The sequence below is a fragment of the Mus musculus genome, chromosome 3 (genome assembly GCF_000001635.26).
Source record: "Mus musculus strain C57BL/6J chromosome 3, GRCm38.p6 C57BL/6J".
Lineage (NCBI taxonomy): Eukaryota > Metazoa > Chordata > Mammalia > Rodentia > Muridae > Mus > Mus musculus.
In genome coordinates this window covers 103855502-103878980 of record NC_000069.6, presented here as the reverse complement: position 1 = coordinate 103878980, position 23479 = coordinate 103855502, and the positions used below count along the sequence as shown (strand labels likewise).

At 41.7% G+C, this 23479-nt stretch overlaps 1 protein-coding gene across 8 annotated transcripts in view; it reads right to left on the bottom strand.

Moving 5' to 3' along the window:
* The window catches only part of Ptpn22 (protein tyrosine phosphatase, non-receptor type 22 (lymphoid)), a 55678-nt gene extending 33272 nt beyond the window's left edge, over positions 1-22406 (bottom strand). The window contains exons 1-11 of one of the 8 annotated variants that reach the window (NR_104070.1): positions 19116-19186; positions 18962-19026; positions 18491-18593; positions 5228-5336; positions 4924-5000; positions 4706-4801; positions 4278-4316; positions 3177-3248; positions 3016-3075; positions 2244-2386; positions 1610-1676 (exon numbers count right to left, since the gene is read on the bottom strand). Coding sequence is in view for 7 of the 8 variants with exons in the window: in XM_006501148.4 (XP_006501211.1) it covers positions 1610-1676; positions 2244-2386; positions 3016-3075; positions 3177-3248; positions 4278-4316; positions 4706-4801; positions 4924-5000; positions 5228-5336; positions 18491-18577 (750 nt within the window). In the remaining variant the exon portion in view is untranslated. Of the gene's footprint in view, positions 1-1609; positions 1677-2243; positions 2387-3015; positions 3076-3176; positions 3249-4277; positions 4317-4705; positions 4802-4923; positions 5001-5227; positions 5337-6150; positions 6250-18490; positions 18705-18961 lie in introns of those variants that run through there. The other 7 variants (XM_006501148.4, XM_006501149.4, XM_006501150.3 and 4 more) reach the window with 7 other exon arrangements.
* Between the last annotated feature and the right edge of the window lie 1073 nt (positions 22407-23479).

Sequence of the window (23479 nt, the reverse complement as noted above, 5' to 3'; positions counted from 1 at the left end):
CCATGATTCGGAGCAGTGGTTCTCAACCTTCCTGACCCTTTAATACAGTTCCTCATGTGTGGTGACCCCCAACCACAAAGTTGCTACTTCATAACTACTGTAATTTTTCTATTATAAATTATAATATCTGGTTTTCTTAGGTTTTAAGTGATCCCTGTGAAAGGGTCATAAGACACTCGCCCCCCTCAGAGGTCCTGACCTGGCACAGGCTGAGAACTACTGATTTAGAAGCTGGTATTGTCTCTAGAAAAGGCTGATTGGTGTAATTCAGAACGATTTTACACAGGGTGATCAACTGTCTATACCACAAAGATAAGACTCAATAGATAAGTCATCTGAGGTTTTATAAAATAAAATAATTTAGAAAATCTAAAGCCCATATTTTAAACTTCTCATTTCCTAACAGATATTAAAAACTGATTTCTAGGGACGGGAGAGCACTGGCAGGTCCAGAGAACCCAGGTTCCATTTCTAACACTCACTTGGCAGCCTGTCTATAACTATAGTTCCAAGGGATCTGATGTCCTCTGCTGGCCTCTGTAGGCACTAAGCACACAAGAGTCATATAGACATACAGGCACATAAAATATCTAGACACATAAAAATGTGTTGTGCCTTTAATCACAGCACTTGGGAGGCAGAGGTAGGAGATGATATATATATATATATATATATATATATATATATATATATATGTGTGTGTGTGTGTGTGTATAGAGAGAGAGGGGGGGGGAAGAGAGAGGAAGAGAGAGAGAACGCGAGCGTTAGGGAGATGACTCAGTTGGTAAAGGGCCTGCTATGCAAGCACGAAGACCTGAGTTCAGAGCCCCAGCACTTACATAAAAGCCAGACAAGTCTGAATGTCTGAAACCCCAGTACTTAGAGAGACAAGTGCAACCCTGGAGCTCGCTGGCCAGCTAGCCTATCTGAATCAAGATTCAGTAGAGTCCCTGTCTCAAAAAATAAAATGGAAGACAATTGAGGGAGACCCCAGTATGGATCTCTGTCCTCCACGTGCACACCCACTGATATATACATATCCACCCTACACACACATACATGCACACAGCAGTGCAAACACACACACACACACATGCGCACACACACACTGATTTCAAGACAATAGCACAAACTTGATTTTGGTAAGTTAAATCCATCTGCTAGAGCAATTTGGATAAAGGAAGGGGAAACACGCAATTCATGGCAATAGTTCTCAAATGTTAGCATTTCCCAGAGTCACCCAGAGGGCTCGCTGGCTCACAACCCCTAAACTTTCTAGATTCATCGGTAGGCCAGAATTTTTATTTATATTTCTAACACATTCTCAGATAACCTTGGCCCTAGAGAATCACACTTTGTCATGTGTGGATCAAACATGTGGCCTTCTGCCACAAGGCAAGTACACTAATATTGAGCTATATGCCTCCCCCCTGGAACCACACTTTAGGAAGCACCAACTGAGGACCTAATTCAATTATATGACAGAGGAGATTTACAAGTGACCCACTTCATACGAAAAGATGAGTGGTGAAGATGCTCTGAAAAGTGGAACTTCTGCAGCCCAGATGCATGCAGTAAGAAAACAGGAAGTGTTTGCTGGGAAACTCACCCCATCTTTCAGCAGCATCCATGTATAATCAACAGCACAAATGACACCTGTCCTTCCGCAGCCGGCACTGAAACGGAAGATCACATAGCATGGGCACTTGCTGGCAGAGATAACGGACAATGGCTGGGAAATTCCATAGCAGATTTGAGGAGGGAGAAAATGAACCTTCAAATCCCACCATGTCCCAGAACATGTTTTGTCATGCCACAGTGGACCTCAGACACGTCTTGGCAGCTTTTCACAAGAATTCCCAGAACCAATGCTCATAAGTAACTTAAGAGAAAGTTTAGGTCCAGCAAATGTCTCAGTGAGTAATAACTCTTGATGTATTCACCTAAAGATCCAAGTTCAAACCCCAGAGCCCACACGGTGGAAGGAAACGATCTCCCCAAAGTTTGTCTGTGTCTCCACATGTAAGTTGTGACTCATACACATGGGTGCACATATGTGCATATAAACACACAATAATAATGAAAGATATTAGTTTAATGTACCAGTTGGATTTATAATAGATTGTTCCAACTACCGACTTTCTCTCTGAATTACATCCTAGCCAGACCCTCATTTGTTTCTGTTGTTGTGGCTGTTGTTGTTGTTCTTGTTCCCTGTAGAAGGTTCAGCCACAGCATCTTACCTGCAGTGAATGCATATAGGAACACAGTCATCTTCTTGGTAACAACGCATATCCCAGATGAGCTGAAGAATAGGGTCTATAGATGAAGGCACATCATGGTCTGGCCAATTCTTATAATGAAACTGGTAAATAATTCGAGTTTCCTATTAAAAAAAAAACAGAATAAGAGAAGAATTTGAGGATCCCACCTCATTCTCCCAAAAAATTAATCTGATTAAGTACTACCTCTGGCCTTTTTTTAAAAAAAAAAATCTCCTTTCTTCTACATAGCTCTCAAGCCTTATGAAACATGAGGATGTTTTCCATTGTCTTATCCCTAACAACCCCACCCACACAAAAAGAAAATAGTCCAAACCAAATCTTCCTCAAATTAGAGTGTCCCAAATAGGTCACAGACATGTTGATATATTGACTCCCCTTGCCTTTTAGCAAGGCAGGGTAGAGTCTAAGGCATCAAGTTGGACCCTAGTGCCTAACCACTGTTCATATAACCTCTATTCATATTACCAATATCAATTTTTATGTGTGCCACAGTGTGAAACAAATTAGGGGCAGAGTCTCTTATGAATATAAAGACTTACCCAAGACATCAAAGGCCCTGAGTCCACCCATGGCTCCATGCACCTGAGTCTGTCTCTCTGTCTCTCTCCCTCTCTCTCTCTCTCTCAGACACACACACACACACACACACACACACACACAAACACACACACATGTTACCTGTCTCATCTCGTCTCATCTCTTCACTTTATTCTTTCTGCTTTATACTTACATTATTGAACTTGGCCTTCAGAGTCCTGATTTTATAATCAGATTTCTTTTTCTCAGCTTCCTAACAAGAAGATTAAATTATTAGTAATTTCAAAGGCATGCTTTCTAAAAAGTAGATTCTGGAGGCCTTACTTAGCCATGATAGAAACACATCATACTCACACAGGATATAGAAAAGGGGCCAAATTGCAGCTGCGTTTCTCCTGGTTCGGCCCAATAACGCTCACATTTTTTCTGTCACATAAAAGAGAAGGTAATGGTTTCCCTCCACATAGTCTAATCCCTCCTACAAAATGAAACCCACTCCCTCATTCAGAAGCAGCTCTGTGTTCTTCATCTTAGGTTAGGCACAGCACACCTAACCCCCTTGGACTTCAGCTCCAGCAGCATGATAGGGAGTCTCCAAAGGATAAAAGACAGAAATTAAAGGATGTCTAAATTACAGACTTCCTAGAACCTGAAAAAGTAGACATAGCCATTGTTGACCTAATTTCAGCATCTAAGAAAGAAAGAAAGAAAGAAAGAGAAAGAGAGAAAGAAAGAAAGCTGAAATTGTTGACTAAAACATCTGCACCAGGTTAAGTGTCAGATTCCCAATTGTGATTAGAATTCCCAACTCAGAATAGCAGCAGTAGACAGCAATGCAGTCACATGTTTAGGTTTAAATTTTCTAGCAGCACATTTTTAAATGAATTTAGCCCAAAATACCAAAATATTTAACATGTAATCCAGGGTACAATAATAGTGCATATTTGCTTGCCCTGTTGTTTTGATAAAAATTAAAATCCTATGTATATTTTATACATAGCACACACCTTAAGTAGAATACTAAATTTTCACTGGAAATGTTTTTTTATAGTAAACCATGTTTATATTTGAAAAACTTTCATATGCCCCAAAATAAAATTTTCAATAGCTGAAGTGAAGGTTCATTTTTAGTTTTAAATGGATTAAAATAAAAGTATCGACTCCTTCTACCATGCAATCCATGGCAGGACTTGATGACTGCGTGTGGAAGCGCAGCCCAAGGAGAGTCTCTGGGGGGCATTTAAAGCATCTGAGTATTGGAAAGGGAACGGTATTCTTGTCTCCCTTCCTTTCTTTAACTGTAGAGCACAGGAGATATGAGGGGAAATGGGTACAAGGGATTCTCAGAGGGGAAACCGCTTGTGGATCGTGTGGTATGGAATGGTTTCTCTCAGATACACATAAGCAAAGTTCTGTCTTTATCTTTAGGTCGACCAGTACTAGACAGCAACTCACCTTTCCCATTTCAAACTCCATACATGCCATGACAATGACCTAGAGGCAGGAAACAAAAATGTAAACGTGTTCAAAGCTAGAGAGGACAGTCCTGCATGAGTCCCAGAGCCAGAAAGTAGTAAGCAGTGTTTCTCTGTTGGCTTTGCCTTTTAACCCATAAAGAAACCCCAAGGACTATGAACCGCTCTTACTCTTCCTCCTTTTGTTTCCGCTTCCCTTTCTCTATCAGCTCAATTCTTGCAACCGAGCTGCCAGCTTGCGTTCATGTGAACAAGAGCTCATTGTAAAACTGATAAAAGATACCTGCTCTCTGAAATTTCATCAAGCCCCAAAGAAAAGAGCGGCTTTTAACAGCTGGGAAGCCTGCTCAGTTTCTCCCTGGCATCCCGCCTTCTCTACTGAAGTACCTGAAGCAATTATGCACTCACCAAGATGCGGTACTCCCAAATCATCCTCCAGAAGTCCAGGAGAGTTGTAGATAAAGGACCCTGGGTAGCAATATAAGCCTTGGGTCCATAGACACCCTAAAGGAGAACAGAATTCACCTGAGGTGAGTGCAGACAGCACCCTCTTCCCCTAGTCTTCTCCCCATCCCCTATTTCAGGTGCTCAGAAAAATATGGGATGCTTTTATTTCCTCAATCTACCTTAATAAAGCTGGCATTGATATAACTGGAATCCTCATCGGAAGTTAACAGAGACAGCTCTACCAGGCTGTGATCATCTGGAACACGAGAGAAAGAGACAGTGTAACTGAAAAATCTTACATAGAGGGCTAAGTCTACGTGAACAAGTAATCGAATGAATGAACGTTCTTTTACAGTCATAAATAATATAATTAATTTGCCAGTGAAGCATTCTAAGATTAAGAACAAGCGCTGGGTTAAAAACTGAAGGCAGAGAGTTAAAATTGGAAGGAAAGACAAGTTTACAGGAAGAAACTGAACTTACAGGGCAAAATATCCTTGTATCTGTTTTTCTTGATATTCTTGGGCCTCTGAGCCACAGTTGTAGGATAGATTTTGTCGGCCTTGTACTTGGTGGATTGCCTTTTCAGCTTCTGTAATACAATTTCAAGAAGAATTTCCCCAAAGAAACAGGTAAGGGATTTAGAAAAACAGCTCACTTGAAAGAATGAGCACCTGCGTTGGATTCCCAGAACCCACATAAAAGCCACGTGTGGGCTAGGAATGGTGGCACATGCATTTGGCAGGCACAGGCAGACAGATCTTTGCAAGACTGAGCCAGTCTGGTTTACATAGTGAGTTCTGTGCCAGGCAGAGAAACACAGAGAGACCCTCAAAGATATAGATAGATAGGTAGATAGATAGATAGATAGATAGATAGGTAGATAGGTAGATAGATAGATAGATAGATAGATAGATAGATAGATAGATAGATAGATAGATAGATAGATAGATAGATAGATAATAAAAAAGCCAGGTGTAGTGGCTTAAACTTGCAATGCTGGTAGCAGAGAGCTAGAGGCAGGTGGATTCCTGGGGCTAATAGGCCAGCCAGCTTAGTCTAATTGGCAAGCCCCAGATCACAAAACAAGTCAGGTTACTCTTGAGAACAGACATCTGAGGTTGCCCTATGGCCTCCATAAATGTGCATACACAACCAAATGCACATGTGCATCACATACAGGAAGAGCCTCATGTGCATCACATACAGGGAGAGGCACATGTGCACCACATACAGGGAGAGGCACATGTGCATCACATACAGGGAGAGGCACATGTGCACCACATAGAGGGAGATGCACACGTGCATCACATACAGGAAGAGCCTCATGTGCATCACATACAGGGAGAGTTACACATGCACATATGGAAGGACCTAAGAAGCCATCCGTTTTTCACACATTCCACCTCAACCCTTGTAGCATCCTCTGGGGCTCAGTTCTTCCAGGACAGGAAATAATGATGACACAGTTCAGTGACTTTGGAGAAGTGAAGCTCACGCTGCAGCTGAGTCACAGTGAAAAACCTACATCTGAAACTGCTAAATATTCAAGAAACCAAATAATGTCTAAAAGTGAGCTATGTGCTCCACCCAAGGAATAGACACCAGAGTATGACTTACTTTATAGTGTCGACTCAATGTCAACAGGAAAACTATTAAATTCCATTCATCTTTTTTTACTTCAGATCATTTTTTTCCAAGTAGAAATGGAGCTTAAGTTAGACTTTTTTTTTATGACTGTCAAAATTTTAAGAGATTTCCGTTCCAAAGCATTTTTTATGTGACTCAAACCTTAAGCCTACCCTTCCAGCAAGTTATAATCTAAACAGAATCATATTCGCTAGGTAGAATATGATCTGAGACAGGCAGGGACTATCTTAATGTTATTGGACAAGAATCCTTAATTATTCCTTAAAATTATTCCCATTGATAGACCTAAATGTGAGGTCAGAAATGATATGGTAATTTCTCTTTGGCTACTTGTCTGGAATTAATGTAGTCCAAAATTTCATCTCCTTTGTAATTAAAAGAAGAAAAACAAATATGTGTACTAGGTCTGAAATTTGTGAGACCTAACTAGTACCTCGGACAATGAGTGAAAATGTTTACTGCATTAAGATGATCTGCATTATGTCCCCACTATTTAATGAAGAATAATCCCACGAGGAGTGCCAGCTGCCTTCTTGGGCTAGATCCCTCACATCATGAGCTCTTCATACTTTTTAACTTCTGCTCTGAAATCTCTTCTTCCCTTGGCCCCTATTCTTGCACATGTCATTGCTTCTACATTTCTTTGACTCATTATGCTGGCTGGTGTTTGTTTGTTTGGTTGTTTGGTTGTTTGTTTTTGTTTCTGTTTTATTGAGACAGGGTTTCTCTGTGTAGCCCTGGCTGTCCTGGAACTTACTTTGTAGACCAGGCTGGCCTCGAACTCAGAAATCCACCTGCCTCTGCCTCCCAAGTGCTGGGATTAAAGGCGTGCACCACCACCACCTGGCACGCTGGCTGATTTTATGTCAACTTGACACACAAGCAGCGTCAACTGAAAGGAGGGAGCCTTGATTGAGGAAAAATGCCTCCTTAAGATCCAGCTGTAGGGCATTTTATTAATTAGTGATTGATTGGAGAGAGCCCAGCCGATGGTGGATGGTGCCATCCCTGGGCTGGCTGTCCTGGGTTCTATAAGAAAGCAGGCTGAGCAAAACAGGGAGCAAGCCAGTAAGCAGCATGCCTCCATGGCCTCTGCATCAGCTCCTGCCTCCAGGTTCTGGCCCTGTTTGAGTTCCTGCCTTGACTTCCTTCAGTGATGGACTATGATGTGGAAGTGTAAGCTGAGTAAACCCTCTCCTCCCCACTTGTTTATGGTCGTGGTGCTTCATCATAGCCATAGTAATCCTAACTAGGACACACATCATTCCCACTTGCCCTTATTTCTTAATGGTTCTTTGTTCTCTAGCAAAGAAATACCCAACACTCAAACGTTAAATCTTTGACACTCTTCTCTTGATATATATCCCCCCACCCCAGAGTTAGCCATAAAGCCTTATAGGGGCTGTATAAGTATTTGCAGATTAATATGCCAAAATTTCCAGCATCAGTTAGATACATCTCAAGTTTCTATACTAAGATTTCAGTTCCAAATTACCAACCAGGCCCCAGATATTTTCACTTCGCTATCTTATTGCAGCGTCACGCTATGCACATCTGAAACTAAAGCATCATTATCCCACTTGTAAATGCCAGTGGAGCTACCTTTATTCTGAGCAATCCCACTCTAGAAAACAGGCACTTTAGTTCTTCCCTTCCCACAATTCCTACCTCAGACACAAGTATCAAGTTCAGTTGTTTCTTCCCGTGCAGGGTCTTGCATCAACTTTCTTTCCTGCTATGGTTGGGATATGGTGTGTGACCCTCTAAAAGGCTCCTGTGTTAAAGTCTTGCTTGCCAGCTGATCAGCGTGAGGAAGTGAGTAGCTAGATTCTGAAGGCTCTAACAGCCCTTGATGGGTTCAGAATACGATTGTATTGTTGGAAGAAGGGTCCTAACTTAAGGAAGTAAGCCACAGAGACATATCCAGGAAAGATATCTTGTTCCTATCCCCTTTCTGATGCTCTTTGTGTCTTTGTCTCTGGGGATCCATGAGGTGAGCAGCTTTGTGTCACTATGCCCTCACTGTTATGATGTTCTGCCTCTCCACAGGCCTACAGCAATGGGCCCAAGCAACTATGGAGTGGAACTGTGAGTCAAAACAGCTCTTTCCTCCTTCTGATCTATGATGTGTCATCACAGTGATAGAAAACCCTCTAGACACACCAAGCTTAGTTTAGACTCTTTCCCTTCAAGCTTTAACTCCTATAATTTCTCCTCATCTTCACACCATTCTTCCTTCATTCAAATTTATTGGGTATGATTATGTCAATTAATTCAATGTTGGCTTTGTTAAACTTTCCAATGCTGCTTAAAGTGACTTCAATAAATCATTTTTACCACTTGGAAAATAAGTCCCAAACTCTGCAGGTAAGGGTCTCCTGAGCTAGAATCAAGTTCACTGTCCCGAATTTCCCAGTGTTCTCTCCCATTAAGTCTCTAAAGATGGCTTCTAGATTCTTTCAAGTTCTCACAAACTGGTGTTATCATGTGTAATATGACATCTTTGGAACTAGGGTGTTCCTCTGGCTATTCACAAGTGTTATGCACCCTTGGCTCTGCTTTCACATTTCCCAGCCATGGGTATGATCTACTTTGACCCACACAGTGAATAAATAAGAAGGAACTTATCTCAAGTGAGAGCAATAACAACCAAAACTACAGAGGGCTGTCATTACTGTTACTTAACAGCTTGTATACGCCATACAATACTTATACATCAGTAATGAGGACATGCAGTTTTGTATAGGAGTTTGCTTGTGGAGACTTATTAAGTGGTTTTAAAATGAATGAGGAAAGGAGAACTCAAAGGAGTATCCCAGTCCTCAGGAGGCAGAAGCAGGAGATCTCTGTGAGTTCAAGGCCAGACTGGTCTACATAGAAAGTTTCTGGTCAGCCACTGCTACACAGAGAGACTCCACAAAAGCAACAAAATCAATGGCACAAAGAGGAGAAAGGCAGAAAAGATGTGCTGCTAATAGAAAGTCTTGATCCAACAAATTATCCAAATTCATCATGAGGCTTCAAAATTGGCTCAGAGGGTCAGGTGTAGGGACTCACATGTTTAATTGAAGAACTCTGGAGGCAGAACAGGTGGGTATCCCTGAGTTGGAGGCCAGCTTGGTGCACATGCTCAGTTCTGGACTAGCCAGGGCTACATAGAGAGGACTCCCTCCCTTTTTTTTTTTTTTTTTTTTTTTAATAAAGAATGCCTCAGGGAATTTGGTGACCATGTCAGTCTTCAATGAGATGAGGAGAAAATGGAGAGCATAGCTAAAATTTCAGAACACCACTATTAAGTATATAGAATTTAATTAAACTAATATTTTCCAAATAAAGTAACATTAAGTTACTATAGCCACCCAGTATATCAGAATATAAACTCTCTCTCTAGTCAAGGGTTTACATTTGAAATAGAGCAGCCAGTCTGTGCTTGGTTCTTTGCAGCTCCACCAGTACCAGGATGCATCCCTCCAGTAACTAGACTTTTATTTCTAGGTTTGATAAGACACCTGCTGGATCCAGACCAGGAACATGGGAAGTTCTTGAATCCTGGTTGTGCATAACGGTTTGAATTCCTATGATTTCAGAGTTGGACTTGGCAGGAGATGCTAAACGGTGTGTTTTTACACTAAGGTCATGACTATGTTAATGGACTAGCTTGGGAATTTAACTAAGAACATGACACAGACACCTGGAACACCGTGAAATACTTGTGGTGGGCTAGTAAGATGGATTAGTGGATAAAGCTACTTCTGGCCAAGGCTGGTAGCTGAACTTAGTCTGTGGGATCTATGTGACTGAAGGGGGGAAGTGACCCCAAAAAGTTTTCTTCTCACCTCCACATGCCTGTCAGTTCCTGCCCCAATAAATATAATTTTAAAACTTTCAGAAGCGCTTCCCCTGGAGTTTCCCCCATGTCTCATCTCTCTCCACTCTTATCCTCCTTCAGAATAATTGGCTTTTATGTTGCTGTAAGTTTTATGGCTGCTGAAAAGTGTCTCTGAACAATTCTTTCTAGAAGTTTCCAGAGTCCTCCTCTCGGTTATGCTAACTTTATTTGCTTCCTTGCACTTTTCTCTGCTTGTGGGATGCTTCTGGAGGAGAATGTTGGAGGCAACGCCTTGGGATTTATTGGTTTTGTTTTTTGAAAGGCACTCTTTGGGCAAGATGGCACAGATAAAGATTATGTATGTGGGTAATGGAGGCTTGTTTGGTCTTCACTGTGACCTTCAGCATAGCTTTTTCTTTTGCTGCTCCTGGAGTCATCTGACTGATGACAGAGGAGGCTACCCGCCTCAATATGACACAGGAAATACCTACAGAACTGTTAACTTATGAAGTGCGAAACACTTTAATTTTTTTTCCCCTGACGTCTACCTGTGGTCAGACCACCTTTAAATCCTCCTTTTAAGTCTTCTTCTCTTCCTGCTAACACCAAAGCTCCCAGGCCCTAACAGAGAACATAACAGGGCTAACAACCTGATAAACTACAACAGAAACAAGGGAACTCTGAAGAAAGAAGCAAAGGGTATGGGCACAAAGCAAGACTGCTAAGGGCCGGATTGAGGTTTGGAATGGAAGACTAAGTAAGAGGGTCAAAGTATTTCTCTGCCAGCCACAAGGCAGGGGATGTAAGTCCCTTGAAGAGGCATCAAGAGAAACTGATAAGAGAGCATCAGGGAGAATAAGGTGAGGAAGCCATCAGTCATTCTACAGCCCCTGACACAGGGTAAGAAATAGGAAATGTGGTACACTAGACTCTGCTTGATCAGCTAACAGTGAGCTCCTTTTGTCTTTGGACCTGAGTCCTTTCAAGAAATGAGAACAGAATGGAGACAAAGTCAACGAGTGAAGACTAAGTCCTGTGCGTGTTTTTCTCAAATACTAGTAAATTAAGTCCCTTCCTAAAGGGAACAAAGAAAGTAAAATAGAAATCACAAGACCGTAGTATCTGTGGCGTACAACAGGATGCTACAGGGCAAGACAGAACATGCTGAACTCTTTCCACCCACAACTCCTTTTCGCTTGAGAGATTTTAATGTTCAAGAGATACAGGCATAAAAAAAATACATATAACCAAACACTGACAATCAACTGCAAATTTAATTTTTAAATCATTGATATATACCAGTAGTTCTCAACCTTCCTGATGCTGTGAGCCTTTAATGTAGTTTAATACCTCATGCTGTGGTGATTCCTCAACCATAAATTATTTTCCTTGCTACTTTATAACTGTAATGTTGCTACTGTTATGAATCATGACATAAATATCTATGTTTTCCAATGGTCTTAGGTGACCCCTTTGAAAAAAACATTCAATCCCCAAAAGGGGTCATGACACACTAGTTGAGAACTATATATATATATATATATATATATATATATATATATAGTCTTGTTATTTACTTTTTCATAAGTATTCCCTTTTGTTTATCACTATTAAAAATCTGAATCTTACAGTTAGGCATTTTTTAGAGAAGTCTTCATTAGTGGTAAAACTATAAAGAACTTTAAAACATGACAACATAAAATTCAGGATATAAATCACCTCTAGTTTAAGGGGAAAGGATATTTTCTGGTAGAACCTAAAGGGCTGATTTATGTAGGGTTTTTTGTTTGTTGTTTGTTTGTTTGTTTTCGAGACAGGGTTTCTCTGTGTAGCCCTGGCTGTCCTGGAACTCACTCTGTAGTCCAGGCTGGCCTCGAACTCAGAAATCCACCTGCCTCTGCCTCCCGAGTGCTGGGATTAAAGGCATGCACCACCATGCCCGGCTGTAGTATTTTTTTTTAACTGTTGCTTACATATGTATATAAAAATAAATAGTTCCTTTAAAATATTTATATATTTTTAGTTTTTGTCTTTTAATAGTTGAAAAGTGTGAGAATAATAAAACATATAGCATATTTTGTAAAGAAAATCTGAATTTTGACCAGATTCTTGGACTGGTGGTTCAGATCCATAAGCTTGCTTGGCTTGTAGCACCTGTCTTGTCCCCAGGAGCCTTTCTGAACTGCTACCATAACCACAAAGCTCCAAGAGTGTTCAGACTCAGGCTCCTGCAATTTCACCTTTCTAGCAAGAACATCATGAAAAAGATATATTGGCAAGCCTTCTTACTGTCTGAAATCACTGTATTAACCATCCCTTTCAAGTAATTGTCTGTACCTCCCAGGCCATGGTTTCCATCATCTCCTTTTGGGTCAGTCAGACCTGTTGGTGCAGAGTATAGTAGGTCTTGCATATTGTTTGGAATTTTTAATAAAACCAATACAGAGCCAGGCAGTGGTGGTGCATGTCTTTAATCCTAGAACTTGGAAGCAGAGGCAGGAGGGTCTCTGAGATTAAGGACAGCCTGGTCTACAAAGTAAGTTCCAAGACAGCCAGGACTACTCAGATACTCTGTTTTGAAAAAATAAATATGTACACCCAAATGAAATGTATGTACAAATGAGATGCAGTTCATTTGTTAATAGTTAAACCCAAACAGAGGTGTTTTAGGCAGTGCGTGTTGGTGTTTACGGCTCACTGGCTGGCTGAGTGCAAACTGAGGGTGTATGTGTTCCGGATCCAGGCTGCAGGAAACAGTGTTGCACCAGGCAACACTAGGATGTACTTAATTTGAATCAAACTTTGGCTGTTTGGCATTCAGAACCCTATGCTTGCCAAAGTCATCGTGACTCAATTACATGAGCCCCAATTTGAGACGCCAACATACAGATGATATACTACTAAGAGGAGAATGAACCACAGTCTGACTTCCTCTGGAGCTCTGCAAAGTTGCTTCTTGTTGCCTTGTGAATGCAGATGGTTTACCAAGCTTCCAACAAGACTGAGAAAGCATGAGTACAAAGGAATTGAGTCAGGAGTTTAGACCTCTACAGCTAGTGGACAGGACTATGAACAGTAGGAATGGACAAAGAGGCTGGCCCTGAGTAGACACAGAGACATCTTTAACAAGACAGGCAAGGGTGTTCCATAGTACTGGTTAAGGGAATAGCTGGGTAGGCAACAGCCAAACTGCAGTAATTAAACCAAGACATTTAAATCAGGTATGAAAAGACGAGGAAATGGCAAGAGTATGTCAAAACTACCCTGAGAGTAACTGAGGATACGGGAATAGATGGTCCCGAGTTAAAGGCTGAGCGAGGGTGGACTGAGGAGGAATCAGCTGCAGAGGTCAGTGTGCTCTTTCTGGTGGTGGTAGTAATAAAACACCTTAATAAATACAACACTTACTTCAGTAAAGGCTTATTGGTATGCCCAAGTGACAGGCTCGTTCTCATGAGCTGTTTCAGTTCAACAAATGTTTGAATTCTTGCTATGCAGGGGATGCTGTGCTTATAACCATTTGTTTAGAATCATTGCTGTAAATACACATAGAACCAAGACGTGTCCTGGTGTCTATGATAGATGAAATCTGCAGAAGCTATGATAATGTCAGCACGTTCTAGTTACATTAGCACTTGAATGCAGCCATTAGAGATGGGCTTCTACCATTCGAGCTCAATGGGTCCTTTATATTTAATAAATATGTCTGAATAAACAGTTTTAGGAGTTATTTTTTAACTACAAAAAAAGTATAGACTTTAAAATAAAAGTTAATACATTTGACAAAAGCTTGGAATGTACAAAGAATGACTAGGCTGTGGGTGTAGCTGAGTACCTGAGTAGTAGAACCTCTGTCTAGCAAAGGCAAGGCTCTGGATTAGACAATCTGTGTAATAAAGATAGATTCACAGCCAAACCAGGACGCCCAAGCCTGAGGTCTAGCTACCTGGGGACCTGAGACAGGAGGATGGCAAGGTCTCCCTGGGCAACTTAGTGATAGTCTGTCTCAAAATTAAAAAAAAGAAAAAAAGAAAAGAAAAAAAAAGAAATTATGAAGGAAGGAAGGAAAAAAAGAAAGGGAAGAGAGGGGAAGGGAAGGGAAAGGAGAAGGGAGGGAGGGCAAGCTAGGCTAAAAGCCATAAAGAAACTACATTTTGAGGCCAGCAAGGCTAAAAACCACTGTGGTGATTCAAAATGGGTGTTGCCAGCTGTGTTGGTTAGTTTTTGTCAACTTAATACAAGTAAAGTTATCTGGGAAGAGGAGATCTTAACTGAGAAAACACCTCATCAGATCGGCCTGTAGGCAAATCCGAAAGGCATTTTTTTTTTTTTTTGATTAATGATTGATTCAAAAGGTCCCAAGTGCATTATGGGCAACGCTACTCCTGGGCCGGTGATCCTGAGCACACCACAAGAGCGAGCGAGCAAGCAGTGTCCTCCCTGGCCTGTCTCAGTTCTTGCCTTGAATTCCTGACCTGCCTTCCCTGAATGATGATTGCAACATGGAAGTTTAATCTAGGTAACCCCTTTCCTCCCCAGGTTGGTTTGGTCAGTGTTTTATTATAGAGGCAGGGCAGCCTAATTAGAACAGCCGGTGACTACTCGACATCTTTCAATACTCTTTCTATGATCACTACAAGAATCACATCTATGGAACTTTGACAGAATTCACAACAACGACTAGAAAAAACCTGAGATCCAGCTACAAGCTTATTCTCAGCCTGGTGTACACTGTACATGAGATGCCTGGATTCTCTCTCTGCCTCTCTCTGTCTCTCTGTCTCTGTCTCTCTGTCTCTCTCTCTCTCTCACACACACACACGCACACGTGCACAGGTGCGCCCCCACTGCACAGAGAGCCCCTGGGTGTTCTTCCTAATAATAATACCCTGACCTCCTACCTCTACAAAAAGATAGAAGCCAACACTATCAGAACAGTTTGGGTTTTTTTTTTTTTCTGCATTGCTTTATTTATTATACTAAACAGGAGTTTTAAAATCTGTTTTTTGAACTATATGCAGACGAAATTGTGTCAAGTGTCTTGTGTCTTATTTGCAAAGCTAATCAATTTTGTTGCTTGTAGCTGGATCTCAGGTTTTTTTCTGACATACACGTTTTTAAAAATATAAAAAGAAGGAAGGGTCTGGAAAGATGGCTCAGTAGATGGCTCTCTTGCTGTGTTTGCTGAGGTCCCACTTGCTGTGTTTGCTGAGGTCCCAGAGTCAGTTCTCAGCATCCACCCAGTGGCTCACAACCCCCTGTAACACCAGTTCCCAGGGATCCAACTCCATCTTCTGGCTTCCACAGGCACTGGGCAGGCACTAAATGCATAATATATAAATGCCGGCAAAACAACACATATACACACACCAAATACAAATCTTTCTTTAAAGGAGCAGGGTGTGCTTGATGGTACACGCCTTTACTTCTGTTACATAGGAGGCAGACAGACTTCTGAGAGTCTGAGGCCACCCTGGTCTACATAGTGAATCCCAGTGCAGTGAGAGCTGCATAACGAAACAACAATAAAAACTTAACAACGACAAAGAAGTCAGGACTGAAATCTGAGTTAAGGAACCTTTTGGTTTTGTTTCTTGGTTTGTTTGTTTGTTTGTTTTGTGGGGGGAGTTGTTGCACAGAAAATCTACATTTAAGTATAAATGCTGTATCATACTAGCCACTAAGGCTGCTAGCAGTGCCTTTACGTCATAAAGTTCATTCTGAAATCTCACAAACATCAAGAACTTCAGGTGGACTGTGGGCAGAAGTCAAGTGGAAACCTTCCAGTTGGATGGCAGTATTTCCCTGGGCCAACAGCTCCTCTCCCAAAGCTATTTTTCTGGTGTCTCAGTTGAACCTTTAGGTGGGGCTGAGGGTGAAACTCTTGTTTTTCCACTGGAGGACGTGAGTCAGTGAACAGTGAGGTTCCACTTAATCACCACCCAAAAGAAGGTTCTTAAGTATAAGGAGCCAGAAGGGCAAGGAGATGATTAATATAAACCCAGGACAGTGATTTACCCGGGTGGGATGGGGTGGAGGAATGGGGTGGGGTGGGGTGGGGTGGGTGGGTGGAGAGGCCAGTTGTGGAAGGGACAGTAGGGAATCTCTCCAAGTTAGACAGTGCTATATTTTTTGATCTGTGCAGTAACCGCATTAGCACTGGTTCCTTTATAACTATATTCACATGTTTTGTGTAGTTTTTCTAAATATATATTTTAGTTCACAATTATAAGCAGCTAACAAAATACAAGCTATAAAAAAGTTCTTAAGCTGAGAAAAATATGACCAGATTTATGTAATTAAAAGAGCACTTTGGAGCCTGGCATGGTGGTGTACACCATTGTACACCTTTCATCTCAGCACTCAGGAAACAGAAGGTGGATCTCTGAGTTCAAGGCTAGTCTCGTCTATACAGTGAGTTCCAGCCCAGCTATGGCTACATAGTGAGTCCTTGTCTAAGAAAATTAAGGTGGGACAAGGCTAGAAACAGAGAAAGCAGTCAGGAGGTGGCAGCCAGTTTGGTAAGAGACTATAACGACCTCTACGAGTGGTTAAAATATTAGAGATATAGTCTGCTCTGTTTTGAAAAATACAACCCAAGTAAGACAAAGATGTCACTACCTCTCAGCTCACGTCCCCTCTATATCTTAATAAATTGCCTTAAGAATGTCTCAGTGATACAGTCAAAAGGCATGCTTGGATCTAAGTAGACACATAGGCAACTCTACCCTGTGCCTAAACTACCCTGAGAACTTGTGGCAGAAAGAAAATATTTAAGTGACACCATAAGCTGGCATAATATCTTAGCCTCAAAGTTGGGCCACTATATACTAGCCTGCTGTGCTATCTAATAGTGATATCTGTTCAGTGAAAACATCATGGATAGTTTTCTCTTCTAATATCTGGTGCCAGAACGCTAGTTCTGGAAGGCAAAGACATTTTGTTTACTATTGTATCTTAGTGTGAAGAAACAAAGTTGGTACATAGTAAGTGCTCCTAAATGATCCCTTTTCTGAGACACGGTCCCTCTCAGTCGCCTGGGCGAGCCTTGAACTCAAGATTTAACCCACCTCAGCCTTCCAAGTAACTGGGTCTCTGGGTGCCTCCAAAACACCTTGTTCTCATTTAATTATTATAATTAATGATATAATCATCACAATAATCCAAAATGAGATAGATAGGACATAAATTATTATCCTCATTTTTTTAACCTAGAAAACAAAGAGTTAGGGTGATTTGGGAACACGTTAAATATTTGATAATTTGAATGATGACCATGTCGATGTTCTTTATTTTTCTCAATTCAAAGCTGAAGGGCTAAGGCTTAACATTCTTACAGTTCTGAAATACCAATTAGAAGCTTTTAGAACACAGCAGGTTGGTGTGGTCGTACATGCCTTTGATCCCAGTGAGGCAGAGGCAGGAGGATCTTTTAAGTTCAAGGCCAAACCTGATCTACATAGTGAGCTCTAGGCCAGACAGAGCTACATACTGATACAAACAAACAAACAAACAAACAAACACTAAGCAAAAACCAAAAGCATGACAGGTGTGTCAAATACCATGTTATCTGATGTGCCTGACAGGGATGGAAAATGGGCCGCCCAGCTTTTGTTACACTGTTAACTATGGCTCCCTCTAAGTGGATTTGAGTTCTGGATAATCAAGTCCACCTGCTCCCAGGCTACCTTGCTCTCCATGTCTCTCACGTGTCTCTACTCCCCACTCTCCCTAGCCCACTTCTCCAGACAATATAAGTTAAAGAAGCCCAGCTATTGTTAAAAAGGAAAATGCCTATTCTAATAATCAACTTGTTTTCAAAGGGATAGGAGAAAAAGTGGCAAAATGAGAGTTTTTGGTGTTTTTCAAACCCCTGTTATCCCAATGATAGCCTATAGGGAAGCTAAAAATAACACGTAACATGAAAAGCTACTCTTATTAGTAATCTGAAGCATATGTCACAATGCAAATGCTTTCTGCAGATGTTCAGAAAGCATTAATATCCATACACCTGTCTATACCTTCTGTAGGACCATTAAGCTCAAAAGAACAAGCAAACCCAACATTAAAACCAGCCTACCTGGAGAAAACCCTGAGCACAGACACAACAAAGCCCAGAGAGGTTATGTTCTTAGGTCGCCTTCCTCCCTTCCACTCCAAACTCCATGGTCGTGTTATCCCTACAGCAATTGCGTCTAGGCAAACTGGGCCACCACAGACTGCTACACAGTTTATCTAAGAACTCTTCAGAGCATTCCAGAACTCACCAGAAATTCACTGGCAAACTCCTCACTGTTGAGTTTCTTTTTCTGGGCTTCTTTCAGTAGTTGCTGCAGAATTTCTCTTTGGTCCATGCCGCAGAGCAAGAGTCTGTGAGTAGGTTAAGGGAGGGCATGTCAAATATGTGTCATGGCCAAGGCAGCACCAAGAAGCCACTGCTGCTGCAGGAGCACAGCGTGCTGGAGGCTGTGGTTTACTGACTTCATCACAAGCCCTAGAGGAAATTAGTACAAAACTAGCTTCTGTGGTCACACAACAAAGCCATCATCTCCCTGCAGGGCCCTAGCGCCTTCCTTTCTCAACAAAGAAACTTGGCTACTGTTCAAATGTAACAAACAAGAGGCTAACCAGAACACAAACTGTGGTCTGCTTAGCTCAGAGACTGTTCCACGCTGTCAGTCTCAGACAGCACTCAGTTCTTCCATTCCCAGAAGAAAGGCAGAAAGTACAGCACTAACCTGTGAGTTCAGCTTTTCACATCCCAGTGAGCAGAAAGGCCTGGGTGACGCCCACCTATGCCCTGCTGCAGGAGAGGAGACAAACACTGGAGTTACCTATCTCCGACCCGGACCATTATCCCCAAAGTCTCCTATAGATATGATCATGGCAGACCTCTGCTCATCAAGCGGGCATTTTGTTTCAGAATTTGTCAAGCTTCCATTATAAACCTCACGTTTTTCTTTTAGAGGAAGCAAAGTCCACTGCTTCTGATGGTCCATCTCACCCGTGACTGGGGAAGTACTGGCCCTCATTAAGGGAAGTGTTGGTCTCTGTACTTCTTCAGACCTCCAGTAGCTTTGCAAACACTGAGAGTACAGCTCTACACAGGATGGGAAGCACCGGGGAGGCAGTTAGCACAATATCCCCAGAACGCACTGCTAGCAAACAGCGAAAGGACAAAACGGAACTAAAGCTAAAATATTGCTTGCTGAGAACCATACAGATTCTATCTAGGTCAGCCTGTCTGGAGAGAATTGAGGAGAGGTGGTGCAGTCCCAGCTCCTCAGGACTGTCCCCAGCTGCAAGATCACTTGAGTCTCAGAGTTTGAGACACCTGAGAAACAAAGTGAGCGCTCTCTCTCTCTCTCTCTCTCTCTCTCTCAGAAGGGGAGGGAGGAAGAATGAAAGAGGCTGAAGAATTCATGAAGACATGTTGACATTTTGATCCTACAGAGCCTATCTCAGAAAAGATCGCGTTTCAGGGAGCCGTCCACATCTGTGGTATCAGTGCCTTAACAAGGCAGGTTATTCCAGAGAATGCTTCCACATCTCCGTTTGCATAAATCCTCTCTTCGATGGGCACAAATCCACTCAAGATCTAATTCAGTGTGAAAACCCTTGCAAATGAGGAAGTTCAGTAAACAGAATGTTACAAAATTAGTTTCAAGTTAAAAAAAAAAACTGGGAAAGGTGTAGTTTGGACTTCCTCTATTAAGATATTAGCAACCCTTTCTGGTTTTACACTATTCAAACTCCCTTCAGAAAATCATGATTTTGAACACAAAACACGCTGCACCCTCTTCATTGAACCCTTGGCAGGCAATTTGAAGTTAGTATTTCACATAAAGAATTTCAAATGTAGTTCACACAAATTAAAATGAACCATAATTCTTCAGCAATATTTCCTGAGACTAAAACAAATCTCTGAGATTATCCTTGTCTAGCAACAACAGGAAATTTCTTGCTACTCTAAATGATGCAATATTTGACTATTTTAAAACATACAAAATATGGGGAAGCTTTATTTTTAAAAAGAATACAACATTCTTCAGGGTATAATGGAATATACTTGTAACACTAGCACTGAGGAGGCTCAGATAGGAGAATGGTTACAAAGTGCAGGCCTATCTGAACTATATATAGCAAGACACTGTCTCAAAAGTTAAATACTTTAAAAATCCTAAGTTAACTATAAATAAAATTATATGAAAATATGAAATTTAAGCCAGACTCAGAAAGGCAAGTATTACATGTTTTTTCCCCTTAAACAGAGAATCTAGATTTAAGTGTGTGTGTGTGTGTGTGTGTGTGTGTGTGTGTGTGTGTGTGTGTGTGTAGGCCATAAAAATAGAAAGAGGAACATTATTATCATACATTAGTCACACATAATGGATTACATGACATTTTCATATTGTAGTTAATGCATTCCGATTACACTACGCATTCAGTCTTACCCTCTCTTCTCTTCACACCTAACCCCTCTCCTCTTGCCAACCATCTCCTGCCTCCCACTTTCATGTCTTTTTTAGTTTTCAATCCCAGTGAGCTTCATTAGGGTAGTTTAGGGGAGCATGCATAGCTTACCAGAGTCTCACACTGAAGATGACTTCTCTCCCTTCCCTGCCAACCATTACCGGCATAGAGATCTTCAGGCTGGGGTGGGACTCCATGAATCCCTTACCCTCCGCGACAGAGTGTTGAGTTGACACAAACTCAAGTTTGTGTGGATCCTCTACGAGTGGCACAGCTTCCATGAGCTCAAGAGTGTAACACCCAAGTCCCACTTAGAGATTAGCATTCCCCACCTCTTCAACCGCCTTCGCCTGCCTTTACACTGGAAAGATAGGCCTTTAAATCCTGGCACTCAGGAGACAGAGGCAGGCAGATTTCTGTGAGTTTTAAGACCAGCCTGATCTACACAGTAAAATTCTGTCTCAAAACAAAAGAAAAGTTAAAAGAAAAAGTTAATAAATAATCTCTCTCTGTCCCTTCTCTGGGAGTGCTCCCTGGGTTTTGGGGTGGGGAGGGGTGATGTAGGTGTCCCATTTATTCCTGAGCACTCACCAGTGGTTTATTCTCAGAACTCTGACCAGAGTTGTCTCTGCAGTCACTGCCTATCACTGCAGACAGTACGTTCTCTGACCAAAACTGAAAGCACCACTACTCTATAGACAGAAAGTTATCTAGAAGGCAGTTAGACAGGCGCATCACGTCCGCTTTGCAAAACGACAGCAGTGGATGCCCTATAAGGGCCTATGACCTCCCAGCCAGAGGTTTTGGTTGTTGTTGCTGCTGTTGTTTTGTTTTGTTTTTCTTTTCCCCCAGCCAGAGCATTTAACCAGATTTATAGTACCATGTAGATGGCAAGGGCATCAAATCCACTCAGAAAGCTGCTGGTTATCTGCTGAAGAGACCTGCTGCCATTGCCCCAGGGCTCATATTGCCAGTAGGCGTTATTGTATAGATGTCCACAGCTAAATAACAATGTTGGTGACCAGCCTCCCCAGCAGCCTGCAGAGCACCAGTTAGCCACCAGAAAGGAAGCTTCTTAGCACCAGCTTGATTTCAGTATGTCTTGCAACCGAAGCATATGTCACCTTTGGCAGCAAGATCTTAGTTCTGATGGAAACCCAGAAACATTGACAATTGCTTGTAGTGTGTGTGTGTGTGTGCTTTCTATCTAACAACAGAGGTAGGCAATTCCTATCTCTGACATTGGGATTTTCATCTAATAACCTATGGTTATTAATCTTGTTGGTGTTAAGGCATTTTATTTAATTTTATATAAATGGATGTTTTGCCTACATGTGTATGTCTATATGTATACCATATGCATACCTGGTACCCAGGGAAGCCAGAGATGGCATTGAAATGACATTGAATCTCCTGGAACAGGAATTACAGATGGGCTGGGCAGTGGTGATACATGCCTTTAATCCCAGCATGAGGTAGAGGCAGGCAGATCTCTGTGAGTTCAAGGCCAGCCTGGTCTACATAGTGAGTTCTAGGACAGCAAGGGACACAATGAAACCCTGTCCTGAAAACAAACAAACAAACAAGAATCCCAGATGGGTGGAGGGAATTGAGTCTCCTGCTGCTGAGTCACCTCCTTAGCAAATATTCTGAGACTTTCTGTTGGTTCTCTTCTCCCCTCCCTTCCCCCACCTCCCTACCCTTCCCAACCCCTGCTTAAGTGGTCCCACACCCACTTCATGCATTCTGCTCCTTAGTACATCTCAGATTGTCTTTTCACCTTCACATGGTCACTGTCTAGTCTCCTGGACTCTTAAACACTCACTCCCACTTAAGTAATAATTAAAAGCTGCCATCCACATATGAGAGAGAATATGTGATATTTGTCTTTCTGAGTCTGAATTGCCTCACTTAATACAATACTTCCCAGTTCCATTTTCCTGCAAATTACACCATTTCATTTTCCTTTGCAGCCGAATGAAACTCCAGGTGTAGATGTGCTACATTTTCATTACCCATTCATCAGCTGATAGCATCTAGGGTGGTCTCATTTCCTTGCTATTGTGGATACAGTAGCATTAAACATGGACGTGCAAATGTTTGTGTGGCAGCTTAGCAGGCAGGATATGCAGTCTTCTAGACACATGACCAGGAGCAGTAGAGCTGGGTCACAAACCAGTTCTGTTTTTTAATATTTTGAAAAACCTCTACACTGATTTCCACAATGACTACACCAATTCACAGGCCAACCCACAGTGGGCACCTCTCTCTTCCCCACATCCCTGCCAACGCTTGTTCTCTGGACCACAGACATTCGAACTGGGGTGAGACAGAACTGCAAAGTAGTTTTACTTTACATTTTCTTGATGCCTAAAGATGCTGAACATGTTTTAAAATATTTACTGTCCACTCGGATGTCTTTTGAGAACACAAGTTTCCTTAGTCCATTTTTTGACTGGGTTATTGTTTCATTGTTGTTTGGTGTTTTAAGTTCTTTGTGTCTTGTGGATTTTATATCTTCTGCCTGATAAAGAGTTCTCTCATTCTATAGGCTACCACTTCACTCAGTTAACTGTTTCCTTTGTTGTACAGAAGTTTTTAATCACATGACGTCTTGTTTATTGATTGTTGGTTTTATTTCCTGGAAAACTAGAGTCCTATTCAGAAATACTTTACCTATGCATATATCTTTCTAAAACTTCGTATTTATTATTATTGTATGTGTCGTGGTGTGTGTGTGTGCGCGCATGGGTATGAATGCCACATTAGGGATGTGGAGGTCA